Consider the following 27,470-nt stretch of genomic DNA (forward strand, 5'->3'; position numbering starts at 1 on the left):
TTCAGTTGGTACATTGATTTTCAAGACCACTCTACCACAGTGAAGAAGAGTTGGTTTTTATATGCTGACTTTCTCTACCATATAAGGAAGAATCAAACCGGCTTACAATCACCTTCCTTTCCCCTCCCCACAACAGACACCCTGTGAGGTAGGTAGGGCTGACAGACCTCTAAGAGAACTGTGATTGGCCCAAGGTCACCCCACTGGCTTCATGATTAGGGGAGGAAACCAACCCGCTTCACCAGATTAGCCTCCACTGCTCATGAGAAGTGGGGAATCGAACCCGGTTCTCCAGATCAGACTCCACTGCTCCAAACCACCACTCTTAACCACGACACCACGCTGGTATGGTATAATGGTTAGAGGGATGGGCAAGGACCAGGGTTCGAATCCCCACTTGCCTATGGAAGCCCACCAGCTGCCTGTGGGCCAGGTCAGCCTCTCTCCTACCTGACAGGATTATGTCCAGAGTAAAATTCAGAAGGGGGGACTCATGCATCCTTCTGGGAGGGGGAACAAGATGAAAGCGCACTGCTGCAATTCTCTCTTTATGAAGAAAGAACTACTCGCCCGAGGCCACGCAAACAATCCAGGGACCTCTGAACCCCCATCAGACTCAAACACAGCCTGTTTTCCAAGACCCAGTAGCCTCGTAAGATGTATACCATTATTGGACATTACCTGACGTGATGAAGTAGTGGGGTGAGTCCCCATGGATTCCCACAGTGCCCGGACCGATGGAATCTGCCAGGATGTTGATGACGGAAAAGAGGCCGCTGATGATCCCAAAAGATAGTCCGGATACTACAGAGCGGAGAGGAACAGACAAACCCCTTAAGAACCTGAGAACAGCACTGCAGGAGTAGGCCAAATGCCCATCTAGTTCAGTAGAAAAGAGCGAGAGTCCAGTGGCACCTTAACGACTAACAAAATTTCTGGCGGGATGAGCTTTCGTGAGTCACTTCACTTAGGAGAAAGTGGAGCAGGATGAAAGTCTTCGGAGGAAACAGAATCTGGAAGTGTGACCACCTTCTAGAGTACAGCCTTCTGGGGACGGGCCATGGTTCAGTGGTAGAGCAGTTGCTTTGCAAACAAAAGGCCCCAGGTTCAATCCCCAGCATCTCCAGTTAAAGGAACCAGGCAAGTAAGTGATGTGAAAGACCTCTCTGCCTGAGACCCTGGAGAGCTGCTGCCAGTCTGAGTAGACAAGACAGACCTTGATGGACCCAGGGTCTGATTCAGCATAAGGCAGCTTCATATGTTTTGGGGAGGGCCCATGGCTCAGTGGTAGAGCATCTGCTTGGCATGCAGGAAGTCCCAGGTTCAATTCCCAGCATCTCCACTTAAAAGAACCAGGCAGTCGGTGATGGGAAAGACCTCCACCTGAGACCCTGGAGAGCCACAGCCTGTCCAAGTGGACAATACTGATTTTGATGGATGGACCAAGGGAAGGCAGCTTCACGTGTTCACGTGTGTTCTGCCATGGCTTTTTCATTTATGGGCAGTAGCCATTTAAAGCCGGAAGGGGCTTCCTCAATACCGGCACACACTGGCTTTTTGTTCCTGGGTGCTGGCTACCTGAACAAGTCCCAAACTGAGATGTACAAAGGGAAGCATCCAGCCGTTCACTCACCGTAGGCCATCTGCTTGATCGAGATGGGAGGCCGGCCATCTTCACTCAGGGTCACCAACCCTTCATCTGCCTTCCTAAGGGCAGGGTTCAGAGGGAGAAGGGAATAGGTTGAGTGTTCAAAAGTGAAGAAAACCCTTTTTGGGTCTGGCTGCCATACTAGGCTTACTTGGGAACAAGCACCTGTGACCTCTGTGGTACTAGTTACTCTGTGAACATGTACAAGACCATAAAGTATAGCTATATGCAGGGTTGCATTTATCAAACACTTTGGGGGTTCCAACACATGAAGAATGCATTACCTGGTAGAAAATCTGGAACCCACCTAATATGGGGGTGGGCCTGGGTCTTCCATCACCATGTAGCCCCCTGGCCCCTTCCCATGGCTTGCAGAAGCAAATAACATATACTAAATATACGCACATTTCTTTCATTTCCCTAATTTAGGTTTACAGTTACATTTTTTTTCTGGGGGCAGATGTTGGATTGGCTGGGCAAAGAGTTTGGATTTACTCAGTACAGAGTAAACAAAGCTCTAACCCTGCCGTCCTTTAAGGCCCCACCATGCCTCAGTCTCCCCTCTCGTAATTCTCTGCCTCAGTCCCTAGAAGTTCATCTCTTACTGGCCTCAGTTGTTTAGTTTCAAGAGAGGGAAGCCACGGGCAACAGAGAACCGTTACCCACTGACTGTCAGATGCCATCCATGTTGTGCTCGACTTTTTCTCCGCATCCATGAGGGCTAGCAAGTTTGTTGTTCAAAATGAAGGAGGGATTGTCAAAGGAAATCATGATCCATGCTAAAAGATTCCCCATTTAGCCATATAATCAAAAGTGTGCAACTGACATCTGATTAAAAAACCCTTTCCTTTAGATGCATAACAACATAAGAAATATTAATGCTTGACTATTTCTGAGGTAACACTTTGAAAGGCCTCAAATTACCAATAAACACAGTAAGAAAGATTAGAAGGGGTGACAATATATTAAAAAATGTAACAGATAGTAAATTCAGATATAGACACACTTGATTATATAGAATCATAGAATTGGGACCACCAGGGTCATCTAGTCCAACCCCCTGCACAATGCAGGAAATTCACAACTATCTCCCCCCGCACACCCCCAGTGACCAGAAGATGGCCAAGGTGCCCTCCCTCTCATCATCTGCCTAAGGTCACAGAATCAGCATTGCTGACAGATGGCCATCTAGCCTCTGCTTAAAAAATCCAAGGAAGGAGAGCTCACCACCTCCCGAGGAAGCCTGTTCCACTGAGGAACCACTCTGTTAGAAAATTCTTCCTAATGTCTCGACGGAAACTCTGTTGATTTAATTTCAACCCGTTGGCTCTGGTCCGACCTTCTGGAGCAACAGAGAACAACTCGGCACCCTCCTCTATATGGCAGCCCTTCAAGCACGTGAGGATGGTTCTCACGTCCCCTCTCAGTCTTCTCCTCTCCAGGCTAAATATATCCAGCTCCTTCAACCTTTCCTGTTTTGTAATGTCTTATATGTTTGTTACTGTCATGGAGTGTTTATGTATTGTATTCTTTTCTTTAAAAGTAAAACATTTTAAAACAAAAAGGGAAAAAAAACTTTCCTCTAATATAAACTTTCCAGCAATATGTTGGATTCGAGTTCGGGAACACCTTAAGAGACCAACAATATTTTAGGAGTATAAGCCTTTGAGAATCAAAGCTCTCTTTGTCATATACAAAGGCTCTAGAAAGCTCATACCCCTAAAATCTTGTTGGTTTCTAAGGTGCTCCTGGACGCGACTCCAGCTATTCTACGGCAGACCAACACAGCTACTCTCTGAAAGAATATACATAAACCTGTGACAAACATATTTATCGGTCATGGCTCCAAACAGGAGAACTCTGAGAAATGTGGTTCTAGGAAATGATTATAGTTCTCTTTGGAAGAATGTTCCGCTCACGTCCAAGTCTACAATTCCCAGGATTCTCTGGGAGGAAGCCATGACAGTCAAACCCAGGGGGTAAGACTCTGGGCACAGATGAGTCCTTTTGAAAGCGCCAGCATCTCCCACTTCCTAGACGGGCAGTCTTACTTGAGGAGCTTGAAGTACGCAAAGCGGAAGGCCTCTTGTAGCAGGACAGAGACCGCCGCCCCAAATACCAGGAGGCCGTACTGCAGCTGCCCGTCATTCCGGTCACTGAGCTGCACCGAAATAAACCAGATCAAAGAAGCCAGGAGGAGGGAGACCAGCCAGAAGAAGGCCCTGGATAACAAGGAGTGGGGGGAGAGAGAGAAGAAAAACACTAATATTAGCTATAAGCAGGTCTTTATTTTTGGGAAAATCCAAATTCTGTATTAAGGTAACTGATATTATGGTGGTCGTGGGAAGTGCCGTCATAAGTACATAAGAACACAAGAAAGGCCCTGCCGGATCAGTCCCTGGCCCATCAAGTCCAGCAGTCTGTTCACACAGTGGCCAACCGGGTACCTCCAGGAAGCTACAAACAAGACGACTGCAGCAGCATTGTCCTGCCTGTGCGACACAGCACCTCATAGAATAGGCCTGCTCCTCTGATCCTGGAGAGAATAGGGATGCCTCATGACTAGTATCCATTTTGACTAGTGGCCATGGATAGCCCTGTCCTCCATGAACATGCTCACTCCCCTCTTATTTTTGTAGCTGGCTCATGGCGACCCCTCATAGGGCTTTCAAGGCAAGAGACAGTTGCCTTCCTCTGTTATGGGACCGTGGACTTCCTCAGTGGTCTCCCATCCAAGTACGAACCAGGGCTGACCCTGCTTAGCTTATAAGATAGGGATGGTCAGGGCAACCTATATTGTAGAGCCAGCATTTACTGTGCAAGAAGAAGAAGAAGAGTTGGTAAAATATTGTCGAAGGCTTTCACGGTCAGAGTTCATTGTTTCTTGTAGTTTATCCGGGCTGTGTGACCGTGGTCTTGGTATTTTCTTTCCTGACATTTCGCCAGCAGCTGTGGCAGGCATCTTCAGAGGAGTAACACTGAGAGAGACACTGTCCTTCAGTGTCCTTCAGAAAAAACACTGAGAGAGACACTGTCCTTCAGAAAATACCAAGACACCGAGAGAGTCACTGTCCTTCAGTGTTACTCCTCTGAAGATGCCTGCCACAGCTGCTGGCGAAACGTCAGGAAAGAAAATACCAAGACCACGCTCACACAGCCCGGATAACCTACAAGAACCAAAGAAGAGTTGGTTTTTATATGCCGACTTTCTCTACCACTTAGGGAAGAATCAAACCGACTTACAATCCCCTTCCCTTCCCCACAACAGACACCCTGTGAGGTAGGTGGGGCTGAGAGAGCTGTGACTAGTCCAAGGTCACCCAGCTGGCTTCATGTGTAGAAGTGGGGAAACCAACCCAGTTCACCAGATTAGCATCCTCCACTCATGTGGAGGAGTGGGGAATCAAACCTGGATCTCCAGATTAAAGTCCACCACTCCAAACCACCGCTCTTAAGCACTACACCGTGCTGCTTTTGCTACTCCCAGGAAAGAGCAAAGCACTCTGTGTTGCCCTGAAAAGCGTCTCCCCTGCCCTCTGGAAATCCGGCACAGCTCCTGGGATTTCCGTCCTTGTCAATACACTTTGAAGCATCTCCTCGACACCACACAGAACGAGATTGTAAACCAGTTTGATTCTCCTTAAAAGGTAGAGAAAATCGGAGTATTAAAAAAAAACAATGCTGCTGCTGCTTCTTATCCTCCTAACAACCCTGTGGGGCAGGTTAGGCTGAGAGTGTGCAATTGGTCCAAGTTCAACCAGCGAGCTTCCGTGGCATGAGTGGGGATTCGAACCTGGTTCTCCCAGATCCTAGTCTAACACTCTAACCACTACAACCACACTGACACCACCCTTATCGCATGGATTCGGGGCTCTACCACTACAAACTTTAGCTTGGAGCAGCACGGCTGGTGGCCCCCATTCTGAGACACTGGCCCCCAGCCCAGACTGGCTCCAGGTCAGACCTCGGAAAGCACCAGGCAGCCTCAGCCAGCGGCCTGGGAAACCTTGTGGGCCTGCAGTGCGCCAGGCACAGAGAGGAAGTTGGTCACCCTGCCCAACAGCTACTTCATACAGGAAGGAAGGAAGGCAGCACAAAACCGGACATGTCGTCTCTTTCGTGCCAACGCTGCTTTGTTGTTCTCCCGCGGGGGCCCTTGTGCATGCTCTGCTGCAATTGTGCAAGATTCTTGCGACAAAGTCAACGTCCTTCCCGCTTCCTCAGCAGGCAGAAACACAAAATACACTTTTATGAACACATGAAGCTGTTTTCTACTGAATCAGACCCTTGGTCCATCAAAGTCAGTGTTGTCTACTCAAACCGGCAGCGGCTCTCCAGGGTCTCGAGCAGGGGGTCTTTCACATCACCTACTTGCCCAGTCCCTTTAACTGGAGATGCCAAGGACTGATCCTGGGACCTTCTGCATGCCGAGGAGACGCTACCACTGAGCCACAGCCCCTCCCCAACTCCAAGGCCTGAGATAGGATCTCTGTGCCACCCCAAAGGACAGCATCTGTCTCCCTAAAAGAGAGAAAAAGTTCTCCTCTAGTAGATTCCCCTTTCTAGCCAGATTGTCCCACTAACCCACATTCCTCTCGGCTCTCTGGGGGAAATGCCAGCTAGTTTGAGATGCTGCTGCTCCGAATGTTTTAAATCAGTCCCACTCTTGTGTGGGGAGGGGGGAGGCTGGACGTACCCCTCCACTCACACCCTCTTTTGTTTCCAAACCTCCATGCGCTGCAGTTATCATCACGAGACGGAGTTAGTGATAGAGAGGCTTGAGTGTCACCGGCCCCCGATTCTTTTCCGGCAGGGGCTGAGCCCCAGAACCAGTTTCCTGCCCCCTCAGACACGGGAAGAGGGGCTTGGTTTAACCGTGACAGCGATGCGGGGAGGGGGAGCAATGTGGGGCTTGGAAATTCCATGCGCGCGCATGCCGCACCTCGCAGGAAAGCACGAGTCTCCTGTTTAAAAAGCCTGGCCTGATAACAAACGGAAACAGGTTTCTCCCAACTGGAAACACAGGCTGGTGGGACAGGGGCTCCCAGAAAGGTGGGGGGCATTGAGCCCCCCCACACCTCTCTCGCCGGAAATCTACCGCAAGGGAACTGGAACTTGAGCGGACGGCTTCCTCTCCCCGTCGCTTTACATAAGCAAATCTGTGGTCTGGCCACACCTGCCAGAGAACAGGTGCGGGGTGGGGGGGGGGAGAGAGAAGAGGGGCAGCCCCAGGGTTCCTGCCATGGGGAGAGGTTAAGCCCACTTTCTTAAGAAGGGGCTTTCTGAATCCCCCTCTGCTCTCAATCCCCACCCCTTTGGCGTTGCCCTTGGGCATCGCCCTTCTTTGCTCCCTGCATACTTGTGGAATCCCCACCCCCGGTGGGGGTGGGGATTCCACAAGTGTGCAGGGAGCAAAGAAGGGCGATGCCAAAGGGCAACGCCAAAGGTCACCCTGTCTCGGCCAGACCCCCCAGGGCATCCCTGCCAAGGACCCCCCTGGCAGTACTGACCCAAAGCAAGGACTATAGTTTTTTTTCCCCTAACCTGCCTGGGGGGAATTATGAGAGGGGTGGTGGTGGTCATAGAAGCATGGAGTTGGAAGGGACCACCGGGGTCATCTAGTCCAACCCCCTGCACAAGGCAGGAAATTCCAAACTATCTCTCCCCCCCACCCACACACACACCCCCAGTGACCCAAGGGTCGCCTTGCATTGGCATACAAGTTACAGTTCTGTGCCACAATGATACTCTTTTGCGCCTGCAACATTTTAAGGGGGGAGTCGCCTTCCTGTCTGTACAATAGAGTAGTATGAGACAGGGGAGGGGTCTGCAGGGCATCTTCCCCACCCCTACTCTCTGGGAGGGGGGCTTCAACCCTTCCCAGTGGGGGTCCTCCCTCCCTCCCTCCCTCCCTCCCTCCCTCCAGGACCGGCGGCCAGGCTCCAAAGGGAGGGGGTCCTTGCAAATGCATCCCCCCCCAGCTCCCCAGAAGCCCCCCCCCCAGCACGCCCCCGGCCCCGGCTGACCCTGCCACCAGGATGATGACGCGCAGGGGGTCTCCGGCCACGGTCAGCAGGCAGAGGGCCAGCGCCGGCCCGAAGGCGATGAAGGTGCAGCCGAAGAAGACCGCCGCCCCCATCGCCCCCCGCCCCCCGGCCCCGCCGAGCGGGACAAAGCCAGCAGCTGGGAGCCAGGGAGGGGCGGGGCTTCCAGGCCACGGGGGCGGGGCAAGCGCCGGGGCATGCTGGGAGTTGTAGTTGCACAGCCGGCAGGGGGGGGAGTCCGGCGGCCGGTCGCCAGGGGTGCGCCCGCGATTGCGACGGACGGATCACTAGGGTTCCGACCTCCAGGTTGCTACGGTTTTTTGCTATCTTCCCATAATTTTTTTTTGCAAATTTTTTTGCTATTTTTTGCTATCTTCCCATTTTTTTGCTATTTTTTGCTATCTTCCCATTTTTTTGCTTTTTTTGCTATTTTTTGATATCTTCCCATTTTTTTGCTTCCCCCCCCCGATTTTTTGCTATCTTCCCATTTTTTTGCTTTATTTCCTGTTTTTTGCTATCTTCCCATTTTTTTGCGTTTTTTTGCTATTTTTTGCTATCTTCCCATTTTTTTTCTTTTTTTGCTATTTTTTGCTATCTTCCCATTTTTTTGCTTCCCCGCCCCTATTTTTTGCTATCTTCCCATTTTATTGCTTTTTTCCCTATTTTTTGCTATCTTCCCATTTTTTTGCTATTTCGTTTGCTATTTTTTGCTATCTTTCCTTTTTTGTGCTTTTTTTGCTGGTTTTTGCTATCTTCCCATTTTTTTGATATTTTTTTTGCTATCTTCCCATTTTTTTGCTTTTCTTTTTGCTATTTTTTGCTATCTTCCCATTTTTTTGATATTTTCTTTGCTATTTTTTGCTATGTTCCCATTTTTTGTTTTTTTGTTTTTTTGCAATTTTTTGCTATCTTCCCATATTTAGCAGGAGGTTTTTCTTTTTTTAGGGTTGCCAACCTCATGCTAAATATGGGAAGATAGCAAAAAAACGTAGCACTATGGCTATAGAATCATAGAGCTGGAAGGGACCACCAGGGTCATCTAGTCCAACCCCCCTGCACAATGCAGGAAACTCACAACTACCTCCCCCCCCACACACACACACCCGGTGACCAGAAGATGGGCAAGATGCCCTCCCTCCCATGATCTGCCTAAGGTCATAGAATCAGCCTTGCTGACAGATGGCCATCTAGCCTCTGCTTTAAAAACTCCAGGGAAGGAGAGCTCGCCACCTCCAGAGGAAGCCTGCTCCACCGAGGAACCGCTCTAACCGTTAGAAAATAACTATATAAATAAATAAACACTACAGTGTAGTACAATCACTCCCTTATTCGCTAATCTCTATCATTACACATCAAGGGATCCTATTATAGATTTCTATTGTTGCACGAAGCTCAAGTGACTGTTACATAACACCCAGTTACTGCATGCTATTACACATCACAAGTTATACATGATTTAACTTAGGATATATAAGTCCAGAATAAACTGCAGCACAGCACTAAATTGTACAAAATGTGAATGGCAATGGGTTAAAGACCTATTTCACATCCAAGTTTCTTCAGTTGCCGTTATGCTCACATAATCCATAAACTGTGTTCAGCACTGTCATGCATGACAGTGCAAAGCCCGATGTGTAATGTCACATCATCAAATGCAGGTGCACATGATCCAAGGACGGGCTTCTAGCTGGTCTCAAGGATGACCTGAGGGGTCCAGAATTGGGGTTGCCAACCTCCAGGTACTACTGAAATATAACGGACAACACACAAGTGTGACAAAGTGTATCAAAGCGTATCAAGTGTACAAATTAACATATAACAAACACACAATATAATACAAAACTCTTTCAAAGTCCAAGGTACAAAATGCTAGTTTAAGAGCCAAGCATCAAAGAATTCTTCATATAGAAGTTCATGGACAGCTATATTGTTTTTATGTGATCCATTGGACAATTTCTTTTGTCATATTGCATATCTTTCTGGACTATTTATGCTAATTGTTTAAAAAAATCCTGATTGTGTTTCCCTTAATTTCTGTACATATGTTCACTCCTTGCACTTACCTGCACCTTTATAAATTTATCTTGTGTTGATATTACTTTGTAGTGCTGTTTGGATCTTTTCCATCATCTATACAGCACTGAGCCTTCATTCTCTCCAGGTTTACCACCTGGAGGTTGGCAACCCTACTCCAGGTGGTGGCTGGAGATTCTGCTATTACAACTGATCTCCAGCTGATAAAGAACAGTTCCCCTGGATAAAATGGCTGCTTTGGCAATTGGACTCTATGGCCCAGGCTAGCCCAGTCTCTTCAGATCTCGGAAGCTAAGCAGGATCCAGCCTGGCTAGTCCGTGGATGGGAGACCCCCAAGGAAGTCCAGGGTTCCTACACAGAGGCAGGCAATGGCAAACCACCTCTGTTTCTCTCTTGCCTTGACCTGGATGGCCCAGGCTAGCCAGATCTTGTCAGACCTCAGCAGGATCGGAACTGGTGAGTACTTTAGGGTTGCCACAAGAGGTCACTCCTCCCGTTCCACCTTTCTGAGCTGCCCTTAGAATGGCAAATGCAAGGCCACTCATCTCCCTTTGCGGGGGGCAACTGCCTCAAGTAAGGCGTGTGTTCCAGGTGCTTGGACGAAAGGAACAGGGTGAATCACAGATAACTGATTTTCATTTAGTCAAAGCACTTATTAGCTGCCTTCCTTCCTTACGAAGCTCAAGGCAGCTTACAATATAAATAAAACACACAAAAATATATAAAACCAAAATGTAAATGGCAGACCATTTCCCATTAATAATAATAACTGTGTGCCGTCACGTCACAACTGACTCAATGGTGACCCCAAGCGCCATGGGGTTTTTCATGCTTTGGAGGGTGGAGAGCCAGCATGGTGTAGTGGTTAAAAGTGGTGGTTTGGAGAGGTGGACTCTGATCTGGAGAACCGGGTTTGACTCCTCACTCCTCCACATGAGGCTAATCTGGTGAACGGGATTTGTTTCCCCACTCCTACACACGAAGCTAGCTGGGTGACCTTGGGCTAGTCACACTCTCTCAGACCCACCTACCTCACAGGGTGTCTGTTGTGGGGAGGGGAAGGGAAGGTGCTTGTAAGCCGGTTTGAGTCTCCCTTAAGTGGTAGAGAAAGTCGGCATGTAAAAACCAACTCTTCTTCTTCTTCTTCTTCTTCTTCTTCTTCTTCTTCTTCTTCTTCTTCTTCATTGCAAGAGATGAACAGAGGTGGTTTGCAACTGGCTGCCTCTGCATAGCAACCCTAGACTTTCTTGGTGGTCAGCCATCCAAGTCCTAACCAGGCTAGTGTTGGCCATTCAGGCTGCTTTCTTTTTACATATACACATATAAAGGCAGGAAAGTGAACAGCTTTTTAACCAGCACTAGGGTAGCCCTGACCTGGATGGCCCAGGCTAGCCTGATCTCGTCAGATCTCAGAAGCTAAGCAGGGTTTGACCATGGCTAGTTACTTGGATGGGAGGCCACCAAGGAAGTCCAGGGCTGCTGTGCAGAGGAAGGCACTGGCAAACCACCTCTGTTAGTCTCTTGCCATGAAAACCCCAAAAGGGGTTGCCATAAGTCGGCTGCGACTTGAAGGCACTTTACACACACACAGGGTTGCCAACCTCCATGTGGTGGCTGGAGATCTCCATTACAGCTGATTTCCAGGTGACAGAGATCAGTTCCCCTAGAGAAAATGGCTCCTTTAGAAGGAGGGCTCTATGGCATTCTACCCCATTGAAATACCTCCCCTCCCTGAACTCTGCCCTCCTCAGGCTCCACCCCCAAAATCTCCAGGTATTTCCCAACCTGGACCTGGCAACCCTAACCGGCACTCAAGAGCCCAGCAATGTGAGCTGTGCCTGCAGCCATTAGCAGATGTGGATCTCCACCATTAAAAGCATCACAGTTTATTCTTAGACGAAACCACACACCCTTCTGCAAAGCTTCCTGTTTATTTCAGATGAAGAAACGGGTTTCAGAGGTGTAAAGAAAACAAACCCAAAGGAACAGAAAGATTGACTCAGGCGGAAGTTCGTTGTTGACCAGGCCGGCTCAGACACGGGGCCTGCAATGTCCCCTGGGGTCTGCTGAAGCCACAAAAATGGGCAGCTCGTGCTGAAAAGTCTGTCTCAAGAAGCAAGCAAGAGTCTTGACTTCCTGTTGCCTTTCAGCAAAGGGAACAAATTGAGAAGGAACCCTGACCCCTGTGTTTCTTGAGACAAGCCTGGCCAAAGATTGAGTTTATGGACAGTCCTCAGGATCTAGGGTTGCCAGCGATGGGAGTGGAAGTTCACTTGGCATTACAACTGATCTCCAACTGAGAACCAGCGTGGTGTAGTGGTTAAGAGTGGTGTTTTGGGGCGGTGGACTCTGGTTTGATTCCCCACTCCTCCACATGAGCGGCGGAGGCTAATCTGGTGAACTGGATTTGTTTCCCCACTCCTCCACATAAAGCCAGCTGCGTGACCTTGGGCTAGTCACAGCTCTCTCAGCCCCCACCTACCTAGGCTGACCACATTTCCTTGAGACAAAAACGGGACATTGGGATGGCAAAAACTGGGACAGGAGTTATATCATATTAGTGTAACCCGATTGGAACACTTTTTCTATGAGAATTTACCCAGCCATGCCTGCGTGCAGCATAAGAAATGTCAGAACTGAAGGAAACAAACGTTGGGAGTGTAATGAGGTGCAAAATGGGACAAACAAAATTGACATTTTAATTAAAAAGACGGGATGGCCGGGAAATATGATAAAAATGGGACTGTCCCTTTCAAAATGGTATGTATGGTCAGCCTACACCTACTTCACAGGATGTCTGTTGTGAGGAGGGGAAGGGAAGGTGATGATTGTAAGCCAGTTCGATTCTTCCTTAAGTGGCAGATAAAGTCGGCATATAAAAACCAACTCTTCTTCTTCTTCTTCTTCTTCTTCTTCTTCTTCTTCTTCTTCTTCTTCTTCTTCTCTTGCTCCTCTGCCTTCCATGAGTCAAAGCGATGGTGGAATCAAGTGGGGAGATTCTGAGAGAAGAACTCTAGCCTCTTCAACCCTCATTTTCAATTCCTTGCCATTTGTTAAAAGCAAAACCCGTGTGTGTTCTCATTGCTCAGAAAGCTATTAATAAATATCATGACCAACCTGCCTGCCTCATTGTGCAGTTTCCTCTGTCCTGTGAGAGCCACAAACAGAATCAAACTGGCTTGGATTCGGATGCCACAAAACCTACGTATTTTCAGAAGCACCCAAACACATTGGGGGACATTCCGATCCCGGCCCTTGCAAAATTCAGCTCAGCCACTGCATCCTTCCTACTCTCCAAAAGGTGTTAAGCAGCCTTTTAGTAGATGAAAGGAGTGGATTTTGGTCTCTTTGGTGTGGTGTTGAGATTGAGAACCAAGCTGCCTGATACGTGTCACAAGTTCTTGCAAAGCGCTAAGAAGGCGGTTACAGCTTGTTGTCCATTGCTTGCTTGGAGTGACGGTAAACACAGTGAAAGGGGGGAGAGATGCGTTGATGCGTGTTTGGGGGTTCTTTCTCAGCCAGAAATCTGAGGAATTTAGGGGGAAGCCAAAAGATTTGTAGTCAGTGAAGTTTTAGGTAGCATGAATCCCTTGGGTGGTCTCCAGGTTTTTCCTAAAGAAAAGTTTGGAACGAACGTGGCAAATCCATGGAAATGTGTAAGGTATATAGTGGTGCTGGTGGAAAGTGCAGTAAAGTCACAGGTGACTTTCCCTATCCTTTTCCTGATTGATGTTCCAGAGGGTTTTCAAGGCAAGAGACAAACAGAGGTGTTTTGCCGTTGCCTGTCTCTGGATGCCCTTGGCGGGAAGTCTTCAGTGGGGAGCCACAACATTTTATATATATATTCAATGTAAGGATACAAAAGAAAACAAAGGGAAAAAGCAGATGGGGACAGAGAAAAACAACACGCCATAATATACAAATTGACAGTGCTCAAGCTCAGCTGATCACTCATAACCCCAAAATACTGATTATATAAAGAAATTGAACTAATCTGAACCATTATCAATTTGACACACTATCAATAAAGAACGTTACTGACTACTATAATGACTTAAATGAAATGAATCTTACTTATCTACTATATCTATTGTTATGATATTAACTAATTCCGCAACTCATAATATGTCCACATGAGATAATAACTGCGAAACAACATTCTCACATCTTGTAAAAGCAAGCAGTTATCGCCTTCTTAAAAATATACTGACCGTTTTCATTTGTTTGTTTGTATCCTAAGATTGTCTGCATCATCTGACATCTGGAAAAATTAACTGATTTTGAATCGCGTATATTTGTCGAAGAGTGGTTGCCATCTCTGTTTGTATTCATCTGTCGACCTTCTGCGAAACAAATTAGTTAGCCTTGACATTGTCACAAAGTGCAATAATTTTGCGGTCCATTCGGCTATAACAGGAATTGTTTTGGCTTTCCAGCGAGACGCGTATAGAGTTCTGGCAGCCGTGACAGCATATTGGAACAATTCTCTGTGGATCAAGTTTATCTGGGGTGGAATTATTCCAAGCAACACTTATTTAGGGTTCAAGCCAAAGTTTGTCTTGGACTTCTTTATGTATCATTTTCCAGAATTGTTGGGATTTTCTGCACGTCCACCATTGGCGGTAAAAAGTTCCTTCTGAATGAGAGCAATTCCAACAGTTTGCTTTTGTTTTTGTTTTACGATGCCGTTTTAATGATATAGCACTTCATTTATTAATATTTTAGCGCTGCTGAAACTGACCAGAGAGGACGCCTGTGGGAGGGAGGGGGAGCCAGATCCCTACCTGAGATCATTACACCCCAAGCAAAAATGGCTTCTCAGGGAGGGCTTGGATGAGGGTGGGATAGGGTTGTCAGCTCCCGGTTGGGAACTACCTGAAGGTAGAGGTGGAGCCTGAGGAGGGCAGGGCTTGGAGAGGGGAGGGACTTCAATACCACAGAGTCCAATTGCCAAAGTGGCCCTTTTCTCCAAGGGAACTGATTTCTATCACCTGGAGATCAGCTGTAATAGCAGGAGTTCTCCAGCTACCACCTGGAGGTTGGCCTAGGGTGGGACACGTGAGAATGGGCAGCGGAAGAGAAACCCTGAAGTTGAGACTATTCATGGAAATTGCCCTGATTAGCTTCGCTTTGGGACCAAGGGAAAATTTAAATTTGTGACAAAAGAGGTTCCTGAAACAAGTGCAGGGCGACCATGCGGTGACCCCTGAAGGACAGAAAAACCGTGAATAACTCAAAAGGAGAACTGGGGTAGTTCTGCGGGGATTGCGCGGCTAATAACCAAGCATAAATGGCCTTCCAGGTTGGGAAATACCTGGAGATTTTGAGGGTGGAGCCTGAGGAAAATGGGGTTTGGGGAGGGGAAGGACTTCAGTGGAGTATAATGCTATAGAGCCCCCCTTCCAAAGTGGCTGTTTTCTCCAGGGGAACTGATCTCGGTCACCTAGAAATCAGTTGTAATAGCAGATCTCCAGCCACCACCTGGACATTGGCAACCCTACCTCAGAAGCTCATCAGGGGCTCCATAATGAGAAGAATGCTAATGTTGACAAACATCCCTTGGGGAAAAGCATGCACACAACAGAATCCTCCACAACGCACAAGTCTTCAGAAGCAGAGGAGACCAAAGGATATAGAAAAGTTCTGGAAATTTGGATCTGCTCCCAAGCATACTTCAAGATTTATCCTTTCAAGCCCGACATGGCTGGGACTGGGTTTTCTGAAGGACCATCTTCTTCCATATGTTCCTGCCTGGGAACTAGGATCGCAGGGAGAGGCCCTCCTGCATGTCCCACCAATCAAACAAGCTCATCTGGTGGGCACACTAGAGAGGGCCTTTTCGGTGGCAGCCCCATGACTATGGAACAACCTCCCCAGGGAGGTGCATCTGGCCCCCTCACTTTAGGAGGCAGCGGAACACTATTTTATTTAGGGCTCCGTTTGACTAATTTAGTTTTTATTTATAAGCAGTCCTAATTGGGGAAGCTGACAGGAAGAAAATAGATTCCTTTGAAATGTGGTGTTGGAGGAGAGGGTTACGGATACAGTGGACCGCCAAAAAAAAAAAAAATCAGTGGGTTATAGATCAAATCAAGGCTGAACTGACCCTAGAAGCAAAAACGACTAAACTGAGGTTATCATACTTGGGCATATTATGAGAAGACAAGACACACTGGAAAAGACAATCATGCTAGGAAAAGTTGAAGGCAGCAGGAAAAGAAGACCCAACAGGAGATGGATTGAGTGTATAAAGGAAACCATGACCCTCAGTTTGCAAGACCTGAGCAAGGCTGTCAAAGATAGGACATTTTGGAGGACATTCATTCATAGGGTCGCCGTGAGTCGGAAGCGACTTGACGGCATTTAACACACACACACAATTGGGGATTGTGTGTGTTTCTTGGAATAATTGTTTTATTTACATTGTAAGCGGCCTCGAGTTCTGCAGCATGGAAAGTCAGCTAACAACTATTTTAAATAAATAAAAATTAAATAAAGAAGTTGGCCCGAGGAATCACAAGCCCCAAATCGACGTCAGAGTTGCAAATTCGAGGGAGGGCTGTGATGTCACGTCAGTGTCTTGTGCATGCCGTGGTGGGGTGCAGACTGACGCTGAATGCCCACGCAAAAGGTCAGTATTGAGGTATCACTCACAGGAAAACCTTTCTGGCATTTCGGTCCCAGTACACGAACCTCAGTTTCCTACGCCTTCTTAGACACCGCATGACTGCAGGTTGCTTCGCCTGGGGCAGTTCGTGACTCCTAGGTCTTTCCTGGAGGTCCTGTGTTTTCCATTTTGGTGCCACCAGCACATTTTGGACTTCAAAGGATAGTTTGTGATTCATTCAAGAACGGTGGTAGAAAGTGATGTCAAGTGACAGCCAACCTAGGGTGACTGCATAAGGTTTTCAAGTCAAGAGACAACTAGAGAAGGTTTGCCATTGCCAGGTTCTGAGTAGCAACGCAGAACAACGCAGTGTGGCATAGTGGTTAAGAGTGGCAGGCTCTAATCTTACCCCACTCCTCCACCTGAAGCCAGCTGGGTGACCTTGGGCCAGTCGCAGTTCTCTCCGAACTCTCTCAGTCTCACCTACCTCACAAAGCATTTGTTGTGGGGAGGGGAAGGGAAGGTGGTTGTAAGCCGCTTTGAGACTCCTTAAAGGTGTTGGAAAATCTGCCCTTCCTAATAGTGTCACTTGCCTACACATTAAGAGGGGGGACCGACCACAGAGAGTCAGATAGATAGACAAGACTCGGCAGGTATCTGTAGTTACACCTCACCCTCATTTCCTGCCCCTTTGAAGTTTAGAGGATGTATTGTCAGGGAAACTCCCCCCCCCCTCTCTTGCCTTTGCCCATCACCCAAGCAGGTAGAGAAAAGCGGGGTATAAAAACCAACTCTTCTTCTTTCCTTGGGGGTCTCCCCTCCAAATACTAGCCAGGGCCAACCCTGCTTAGCTTCCAAGATCCGATGAGATCAGGCTAGCCTGGGCCATCCGTAGGGCTGCCAACCTCCAGGTACCAGCTGGAGATCTCCTGCTCTTACAACTGGTCTCCAGTCGATAGAGATCAGTTCCCCTGGAGAAAATAGCGGCTTTGGCCATTGGACTCCATGGCATTGAAGTCCTTCCCCTCCCAAACCCTGCCCTCATGAACACATGAAGCTGCTTTATACTGAATCAGACCCTTGGTCCATCAAAGTCAGTATTGTCTGCTCAGACTGGCAGCGGCTCTCCAGGGTCTCAGGCAGGGATCTTTCACATCACCTACCTGCCTAGTCCCTTTAACTGGAGATGCCAGGGATTGAACCTGGGGCCTTCTGCATGCCAAGCAGATGCTCTACAAACTGAGCCACAGCCCCTCCCCTCAGGCTCTGCCCCAAGAACCTCCCGCCAGTGGCAAAGAGGGACCTGGCAACCCTAGTCATCCAGACCAGGGCATTCAATCATTGTTGTTAGCAATTTTCTTGTATATTTTTACAAAGGTTTGGGCTGGAAGGATTTGGATTTCCTGCTAAAAATCTTGGCATACTATTGCTGTCCTTCTGTCTCAGAATGTGCTTTTTTTAAAAATAATTTTTTATTGCTTTTATAATTAAACACACACAAAAAAAGAAATTTTTTAAACAAATAATAAAATCATAATCCAATACAAAAAAACATAAAGTATACAAAAAAACACATATAGAGCACTATTACATCCATTGCTGATACATTGTTTTTTAAAAAATACATTGTATTTTTTTTAAAAGTGCATAGTGCCCAAACCTCTACCACCCACCCAGAATGTGCTAATGAGCCAAAGGAAATACTTCAAGCTTGCTCAGGTTCTTCTGAAAAGTTCTCTACCAGCCTGTTTTAAAAAAAGAAGCTACTGAATAGCCGTGCAAAGGTGCTCCAAGCTGTGTGCCCCAGGCCAAGAACGTGGTGGTTCCACCTCCCAACCCTCCTCTTCGTACCCACAAAAATTGAGTGCAGAAAAGAGAGACGTCACATGGAACTAAGAAAAGGTCTATTGACCGGCACGTCTGCACTCTGCATCGGGGCTCAGAAGCTGAACAGAACTGGAAGATGGCATCCAACTTTGCAAGGATGATGATTCTACTTTTTCTCCACAGTAAGTAATTTTAAGCCCTTATCCGTTTTCATTGGTTCTTCTCACATAATTAATTATCTTCAAACAGAGGCTAGAGAAATCGCGAGGTTTGCTCAGAGGAAAGAGGAGAAAAAAGAAGAGCATTGAATCTTTCTGTTCAGTAAGTGTGTAACAGCAGGGTTCTTCTCAGCAGGGCCTCAGTATTTAACAGTCGTATAGCACACCAAAGTGCTTGAGATACGCTGCTCAGCAATCAGTAAATTATATTACCTCGGTAATCTTTGAAACCAGGTTTTCACTTTGGATAACACCCAAGTCTATAGTGAAATATTAGAGTCTATAGTGAAATATTAGAGTCCAGTAGCATCTTTGAACCCAAGAAGTACTTGAAGGGCTGTCAGAGAGAGGAGGGTGCTGAGTTGTTTTCTGTTGACCCAGAAGGTCGGACCAGAACCAACGGGTTGAAATTAAATCAAAAGAGTTTCCGCTAGACATTAGGAAGAATTTCCTAATGGTCAGAGCAGTTCCTCGGTGGAACAGGCTTCCTCGGGAGGTGGTGAGCTCTCCTTCCCTGGAGGTTTTTAAGCAGAGGCTAGATGGCCATCTGTCAGCAAGGCTGATTCTATGACCTTAGGCAGATCATGAGAGGGAGGGCATCTTCTGGGCATGGAGCCGGGGTCACTGTGTGTGTGTGTGTGGTGGGGGTAGGTAGTTGTGAATTCCCTGCATTGTGCAGGGGGTTGGACTAGATGACCCTGGAGGTCCCTTCCAACTCTGTGATTCTATGATTCTAAGATTTTGGGGGTTACTAGATTTCGAGAGTCAAAGCTCCCTTCCTCAGATATGTTTCCCACTTGTATCTTATGGAGGGAACTTTGACTCTCGAAAGCTCCTACCCCCAAAAATCTTGTTGGTCTCTAAGGTGCTACAGGACTTGAATCTAGCTGTTCTTCTGCAGACCAACACGGCTACCTTCTAAAACTAGAGTGAAAGATTCCCCCCTGCAATCGGTTAAAATTTTTATTGATACATTTGTTTGTTAATTCAACAAACAGTATTTTTCGGGCTCACTGTTGCTAAAGCTCAGTACCTAAATACAAAAGGATTGGAAATGGCAGTTCCCCCCCCCCTTTCTGTGTCTTCAGCAGGGGAGATTGTTGTGTGTCAAAACTGTACTGTTTGTCAATGTGTGCAGGGACATCTGGATCAGGACCAACCCATGTCTTTTAATATCATATTTGAAAATGTGCTTTTTCGCACAACTGGGGAGGTAAGCTCTTGATTGCTTTCAATAAATATCGACCGTTGCTGCACTGAGATCTAGCATCAGCTCAGGCTGACAGGTTCAGGGAGAGAGTGCCCAATCTTCAATTTCGAATTGTGCTTTGAAAAAAAAATCAGTCTCCCCGCACGGAATATACGTGGGATGCATTGTTTGGAGTAGGTTTTCAGATGGGCAGTATGCAAATCCACTGGAAGAATGTGCTGCAAATAAGCATTGTGTAAACATCCCCTTTGTCGAGGGTGTGTATATCCCCCCCCCCAATTTTGTACTTGTACACTACGGGAGGAATTCTGAGCATGTCTACTCAGAAGTAAGTCCCATTTTATAAAATGGGACTTACTCCCAGGAAATTGCAGCCGGAGAGTTTTTGCTTTCCTTTGTAGCTGCCCAGACCCAGGAGAACCCAAAGCTGGAGCCGATTGTGGCATCTCCTGGAGAGGACGTCCAGATCAGCTGCCACCTCCCATATGGATCTCAGGGGCAGGTAGTGACATGGTACAAGGAGAGAGAAGACAGAAGCCTGAACAAGATTTACGAGAGTTACAGAAACTCAAATCCAGAAGGAAAGTACTCAGGCCAAGTGCCCAATCTGACCATCAGCAGCGTGCAAAGAAATGACTCTGGAGTTTATTACTGTGCCAGCGGGATCTCTTGGAAATTCAGCATCAGCACTAGAGCTAGACTGATCGTCACGGGTGAGTAATCTATGTTGGCTTTCAAGATCCTACCTAAACTCAACTACGTCAGTGTTACACAGCCATCAGGCCCACTACGGATCATTTGGAGTTGGGGTTGCCAGCTCCGAGTAGGGAAATACCTGGAGATTTTGGGGGCCGAGCCTGAGGAGGGCAGGGTTTGGAGAGGGGAGGGACTTCAATGCCATAGAGTCCAATTGCCAAAGTGGCCATTTTCTCCAGGGGCACTGATTTCTACCACTTGGAGATCAGTTGTAATAGTGGGAGGCCTCCAGCCACCACATGGAGGTTGGCAACCTTATTTGGAGGGCCCTGCTGTTTATCTCTCTCTGCACCCCATTACAAGACAGGGTGCAGAGAGAGGCTTGCTCAGTAGATGCCCAGAAAGATAGATTTTTCTCCTGGGGAGGCTTACTAAAGTTGTAACATCTTGGGGTGGGGGCTGTCTTTAAATATAGGCATTGTTCCTTTCACTTAATACATCCCCCCCAAACAGAGCTACTCAGATAAACATTTCTCAAAAGTCTGATAGGAAATAAGGGGGAATAAAACAAATGTCCATGGGGGCACCTTAAAGACTAACCCCGTTTATTTCAATGTGAGCTTTTAAGAGTAGGATTGCCAGGTCCCTCTTCGCCACCAGCGTGAGGTTTTTGGACCGGAGCCTGAGGAGGGCAGGGTTTGGGGAGTGGGGGACTTCAGTGCCATAAAGTCCAGTTGCCAAAGGGGCCGTTTTCTCCAGGTGAACTGATCTCTATTGGCTGGAGATCAGTTGAAATAGCAGGAGATCTCCGGCTAGTACCTGGAGGTTGGCAACCCTATTTGAGAGCCAGAGCTTACTTGTGACAGATCAACTCACCACCCCTCTGTGATTATCATGAGAACGGAAAAGCCATTTATCTTGCAAGAGACCAAGGCCATTTATGCAGGGGAAGTTTGTCGTTTGGTTTGCCCCACAGTTTTCTGACCCAAATTCTCAAACATAATATGCATGGGGGCTTCCCCCCTGCCCCGAAGAAATTTCAGGAGTACCTTGTTATGAATTATGCACCCCCGGTGTATCATGAAGCTTCTGAGTCCCTCCCCCTGAAAACGCAGCCTTAAACAATAAGCAGCCTTATAGCATCCCCGCTTTGAGGGAAGGGGTTGGATGGGAGGGACAGACGTGTGGGAGGGAGAAACCCGAGGTTAGGACCATGCGTGGAAAAGGCGGCGATTTCCCTCGCTCTTGCCTCGAAGCAGAATTTAAGTTTGGGATAAAATTGCATCCTAAAACCGCGGGGGAAGAACGAGGCGGGAGCGAAGTCACTTCTGAAGTTTGGTAAAATCATGAATAATGCCAAGAAAGCCTCAAAGCAGTCCAAGCAGGGAAAGGGAGCTAAATAGCCCCGCATAAATGGCCCAAGAGTGAGCCTGATTCCCTGTTAGAAACTGGACTGCATGATTCCCAACTGGCCAGAGACTGCAGTTCAGAGCTTAAAGAAGGAAAATCTCCAGTTGTGCCAAGTTACATCTACAGAAAGTGATGTAGGGCTGTAGAACGGCACGCAATCTGCAAGCACGCATTCACCTTTGCATCATTTGAGTGACCTGTGTATCCTTTGGCTTGAAGTTAGCTTTCTTTCAACAGGGACATGAAGTACCATCAGTAAGTGTCCAAGTTGGGTTTTTATTAAATATCCCGATATGAAATGAACCTGCCCCTCTGCCTGTTGGAGTAAACATTCAGGTTCCTACATAGATTCTGGTACAGGCCAAATTGAAGCTTGTGGGGGGCATGGCCTAGTGGCAGAGCATCTGCTTGACATGCAGAAGCTCCCAGGTTCAATCCTCGGCATCTCCAGTTAAAGGGACCAGCCAATTGGTGTAAGTGAAAGGTCCCTGCCTGAGATCCTGGAGAGCTGCTGCTAGTCTGAGTAGACAATACTGACCCTGATGGTCTGGTTCATGTGTTTCAAATTGGGGAAATGGTGCTGGAGGGAAGGGTTAAACCCTCCCCATCTGTGTTGTGGTCCCAAGGGGAATCAGGGCACTGCCTGTCTTCTTTTATAAGGAAAGAAAAGCCTCCCTTCAGAGCTCATTCACAGAACTCCCACCAGTACCTGCTGGTGAGATAAAAATGTAATGAAACAACTGATGATCGCCTTTCCCCGTTTAGATACTTCAAGAAGACCAAGCCATTCCATCCTGGTACCTTTTCCCTTGGAGGGGACTCAACCGAACCGCAGTATCCCCCTTCTCTGTCTCACATTTGATGCAAATCCCACTTGGCATAATTTCTCCTGGGAGATTAGCGAAGAACTCTTTCAGGACCAGAAGGGTGTTGGTGTGATAGACGAGGAAGGGGTCTTCAGCATTTGGCACTTAGAGATGATTCCTTTGAAGGAGTGGACTGAAGAGAAGGCTTATCCTTGTTGGCTCCAGGAGAACGGAAACACCACCGAAGTGATGCTAATTCAACAAACAGGTAACAGTAGGATGGAAGAGCAAATTCCATCAGCTAGGGAATTTATATCAAAATGACTAAATTCTATCACATGTCTGTAGTAAATGCTGCTTCTAGCTGAGCTCTGGCTTTACGAAGTGGGACCTTCTGATAACCAGTAACAAGTTTTCTGGGCAACACTGGACTTTGAGATGGGATGAACAGGAAGAGAAAGAAGGGAAGGTACCACACAGGGGGTCTAGAAGGGAGTTTCAGGCAAAGGGGGTACTGGATGTGGTGGGGAGCAGGAGATGTTTGCTGGATGAAGATTGTGAAGGTCATGGGTAGGGTTATACCAGGACAAAAGGGTTATACCAGGACTTTGGCTCAGTGGGAGAGCATCTGCTTGGCATGCAGAAGGTCCCAGGTTCAATCCCTGGCTTCTCCAGTTAAAAAAGATCCGGTAGGAGATGATGTGAAAGACCTCTGCCTGAGTCCCTGGAGAGTCATGGAGAGGAGCCATAGCTCAGTGGTACAGCAACTGCTTTGTATGCAGAAGGTCCCAGGTTCAATTCCTGGCATCTCTGGACAGTATGGAATGCAAAAGACCCTTTTCTGCCTGAGACCCTGGAGAACCACTGCCAGTCTGAGTGGACAGTACTGACCTTGAGGGACCAAGGGTTCAGTAGAAGGCAGCTTCATGTGAATTACACGTGAGACAGCAGGGAGATGAGGTGACTTCTGGAGGGCTTTTAAGGACAAGGAGTTTGTGACAGGGAAAGCATGTGTCCACTTTTAAGGAGGGCCATCGGGGGTCTCGGTTAACACATTAACACATGAAGCTGCCTAATACTGAATCAGACCCTTGGTCCATCAAAATCAGTATTGTCTACTCAGACCGGCAGCGGCTCTCCAGGGTCTCAGGCAGAGGAGGTCTTTCCCATCACCTACTTGCCTAGTCCCTTTAACTGGATATGCCAGGGATTGAACCTGCGACCTTCTGCATGCCAAGCAGATGCTCTGCCACTGAGCCACAGCATCACATTTCTCAATAAAGGTGTAACAGCTGAGGTAGGGTTGCCAGGTCCCTCTTCGCCACCGGCGGGAGGTTTTTGGGGCAGAGCCTGAGGAGGGCGGGGTTTGGGGAGGGGAGGGACTTCACTGCCATAGAGTCCAATTGCCAGAGCGGCCATTTTCTCCGGGTGATCTGATCTTTATCGGCTGGAGATCGGTTGTAATAGCAGGAGAGCTCCAGCTAGTACCTGGAGGTTGGAAACCCTAAGCTGGAGTGAGACCAGGAAAGGCCAGAGGAGAGGAGGTGCCGTCCAGATGCCTCCTGCCATCTTCCATCCCTCCCCAGGACAGGAAGCACATGACTTTGGCTATATATCCCCACTCCTCCACATGAGTGGCGGAGGCTAATCTGGTGAACTGGATTTGTTTCCCCACTCCTACGCACGAAGCCAGCTGGGTGACATTGGGCAAGTCTCACTCTCTCAGCCTCCCCTACCTCACAGGGTGCCTGTTGTGGGGAGGGGAGGGGAAGGCGATGGTAAGCTGGTTTGATTCTCCCTTAAGTGGCAGAGAAAGTCGGCATATAAAAACCAACTCTTCTTCTTCTTCTATAGCCAGCTAAGGTGGCGGCATGATGGTGTCAAGAACCTACCCAGCAGGGCCTTGGCTGCTGACCTCAGCGGCCCAACAGTGGCCAACCAACATTTTCTCTTTCTCCCCCTCCTTTTACAGGAAACTGCTTTGCTTATGTATATTTTGGGGTTCCTTCCATTATCATTCTCTTGGTCCTGTCGCTGATCCTACTCCTCAGGAAGCATCGAGCCAGAGGTAATGCGTTGGTGAGAAGCATTATGTCACACCCATCAATTATTCTCGTTTCACTGAGTTTCCTGTCGTTTTGCGTCTCTCCGCACAGGGAATTCAGAGCGACGAGCAAATCAAATCCCACGGGTACCACAGGAAATCCCACAGGTAAATGCGTCCTTGTTCATGAAACATTCCAAAAGTTGTTGAAAAGAAGGGAGGGAGGAGCGTTATGGAACTGCAGAATATGTTTTGCAAAGGAGGCTGTGAACAATTTCATGTCACTGGGGTTAGAATCATAGAATTGGAAGGGACCACCAGGGTCATCTAGTCCAACCCCCTGCACATTGCAAGAAATTCACAACTGCCTCCCCCCCACACACACCCAGTGACCCCCCTATTCCATGCCCAAGATGGCCAAAAAAAAAACCCAAACCCTCCAGGATCCCTGGTCAATCTGGCCTGGAGGAAAATTCCTTCCTGACCCCAAAGTGGCGATCTGCATTACCCTGGGAATGCAAGAAAGGGCCACGGCCAAACAGTGATTCATCCCTTCTCTCCCGCCCTCTCATGATCTACCTAAGTTCACAGAATCAGCCTTGCTGTCAGACGGCCAGCTAGCCTCTACTTCAAAACCTCCAAAGAGGTTTTAAAGCTTGTGAATGATAATTCACCTGGACTACCATGGTGAAAAAAAAGGCCTTCACAGGCTGAGGCACCACATCTTGGGTGAAGTGGAAGTGAACTCTATATATTTTTCATGCAGTCTTTGATATGCCATAAAGAGGAAAGACAGAGCTGCGTGGGCAGGTGGGAGAGTGAAAATGTTTTTGTTTTTTTATTTTACTTCATTTATACATATGAAGTAGGTTAGATCTAGAGCGTGAGACTGGCCCAAGATCACCCAGCAAGCTTCTGTGGCAAAGTGGGGATTCGAACACAGGGCCTCCCAGATCCTAGTTCCATGCTTTAAACACTGTACTCTATGGGCTATTAATTTCTGCAAGTGTTTGCAAAATTGTGCAAAAGTGTGCCATTTAGTCCACAGAGTGTTTATGTATTTGCAAGTGGCCTTTTCAACGGAGATTGCCCGAGAAGCTGCACATGATTGTGCACAGGAAATGGTTCGTGTTTGATTTTGTTAATGTGATACAGGACTGCTGTTTAAAAAAAGTACATTCTAGCAAAGCCACGTTTTTATTTGATTTACAGACATGGGCAATTTTTTTAAAAAAAGAAACAATTAAGCATCCTTTGATCTTTGATCTTTCCATTTTCTGTTCTAGACAAACTACGCAGAAGTGGGCTACAAGCACAGAAATGCGCTTTGTGTGGATTGATGTGTGGAGTATGTGGGTAAAAGTCTCTAGAGCAGCGCTTCCCAAAATTTTCAGTACCACGTCCCACAAGCTCAAAATTACATGTCCTTGTGACCCATCCAGGGCTGACCCGGGGTGTTTTGGAGACTTAGCCAAACTGTGACCTTGGCTCCCATTTAGCTCACCACATATGGGGTGGCGACCCACAGTTTAAGAAGCTTTGCTCTAGAAGATGGAAGACAGAAGGAAGGAAGTGAACATATGAAACTGCTTGTACGCGTCAGACCACTGCTCCAGCCAGCTCAGCCACGGTTCCTCTGAATGGCAGCAGCTGAATGGAAAAGCCTGGTCCTCTCCTATATCCTAGACTTTGTCATCTTGTAATTTGCTAGTCTGGCAGCGCAACTCTTCACAAATTACTCCAGTCTAAGCCAACGTATAGCTGGAAGGGGCCTCAAGGGTCATCTAGACACAACTACCCCCCCCACTAACCCAGTGACCCCTGCTCTATGCCCAGAGGAAGGCAAGAACCTTCCAGGATCCCTGGCCAATCTGGCCTGAAGGAAAATTGCTTCCTGACCCCAAAGGGGCAATTGGCATTACCCTGGGCATGTAAGAAAGGTCCATGAGAGCCGGGCACTGACGCAGCCCTTCCTGCCCTCCCTCTCGTGATCTGCCTAAATTCAGGGAATCAGCCTTGCTGTCAGATGGCCATCTAGCCTCTGCTTAGAAACCTCCAGGGAAGGAGAGCCCACTACCTCCCAAGGAAGCCTGTTCCACTGAGGAATCACTCTTTTAGAAAATTCTCCCTGATGTCTAGATGGAAACTCCTTTGATTTAATTTCTGCAAAGGATTGCGTTGTTAGATGTTTATGTAAACATCAGATCCTTGACCATCCATGATCTGGAGCCCAACTTGGGTAAAAAGCCAGAGAATAAATAAAGTACCAGATGTATTGCTGACCATTCTTTATTTAGCTCTTCCAAAAGGCAAAATTTGTCATTCGCTTTCACAGTAGCCCATGGTTCACTATTTATTCTAATATTCACCCAAGTGGCCAAATTTTGCCTTCGGACTTGTGGGATTCAAAAACGGCTGACTGAAAATCTTACCCCATAGTTGATCTTTCCTCCTCCTGTTCAAAGCATCTCTCCCAGAACCATTAAAAGGTTTTTTTCTTTTAATTATTTTAACCTAACTTTTAATTTTTATGCAGAGCTGATCTTGTATCGAAATAAAGATGATTTGATTTGATATTCTAATATTCTAAACCGAGGCCAGGCCACAAACTGAGTTTGGACCACAGACCCAAAACCAGACAGCCAATACTGACCATCCGTCCCATTCTGTATAGGGCAGCAAGGTTCATGGGTCACAGGCAAGGAGGGCAGGATCCAGGGGTCTAGGCAGAAGCTGGAGACCAGGGATCCCCACAAGAATCAGGATCTAGAGAGCAAGACCTGAACATCAAGCTATTCTCCAGGGTAGAGCAGAAGCTGGCTAAGAGATGCTGAATTGGGTTGCCAGTTCCAAGATGGGAATTTTTTTGAGATTTTTTGGGGGGGGGGTGGAGCCTGGGGAGGGCAAGATTTGGGGAAGGAAGGG

The 27,470-nt window shown here is 47.6% G+C and overlaps 2 protein-coding genes across 2 annotated transcripts in view; one reads left to right on the forward strand and one right to left on the reverse strand.

Moving 5' to 3' along the window:
* The window catches only part of APH1A (aph-1 homolog A, gamma-secretase subunit), a 13,193-nt gene extending 5,400 nt beyond the window's left edge, over window positions 1-7,793 (reverse strand). The window contains exons 1-4 of the mRNA XM_056852902.1: window positions 7,675-7,793; window positions 3,700-3,870; window positions 1,634-1,707; window positions 682-804 (exon numbers count right to left, since the gene is read on the reverse strand). Coding sequence (XP_056708880.1) covers window positions 682-804; window positions 1,634-1,707; window positions 3,700-3,870; window positions 7,675-7,787 — 481 coding nt within the window. The 5' untranslated portion in view covers window positions 7,788-7,793. The remainder of the gene's footprint in view (window positions 1-681; window positions 805-1,633; window positions 1,708-3,699; window positions 3,871-7,674) is intronic.
* A 143-nt stretch (window positions 7,794-7,936) lies between these two features.
* The window catches only part of ANP32E (acidic nuclear phosphoprotein 32 family member E), a 105,204-nt gene continuing 85,670 nt past the window's right edge, over window positions 7,937-27,470 (forward strand). Inside the window, exon 1 of the mRNA XM_056852903.1 lies at window positions 7,937-7,940. The gene's annotated coding sequence lies outside the window, so the exon portion shown is untranslated. The remainder of the gene's footprint in view (window positions 7,941-27,470) is intronic.

This window comes from Euleptes europaea, chromosome 7, assembly GCF_029931775.1.
Source record: "Euleptes europaea isolate rEulEur1 chromosome 7, rEulEur1.hap1, whole genome shotgun sequence".
Lineage (NCBI taxonomy): Eukaryota > Metazoa > Chordata > Lepidosauria > Squamata > Sphaerodactylidae > Euleptes > Euleptes europaea.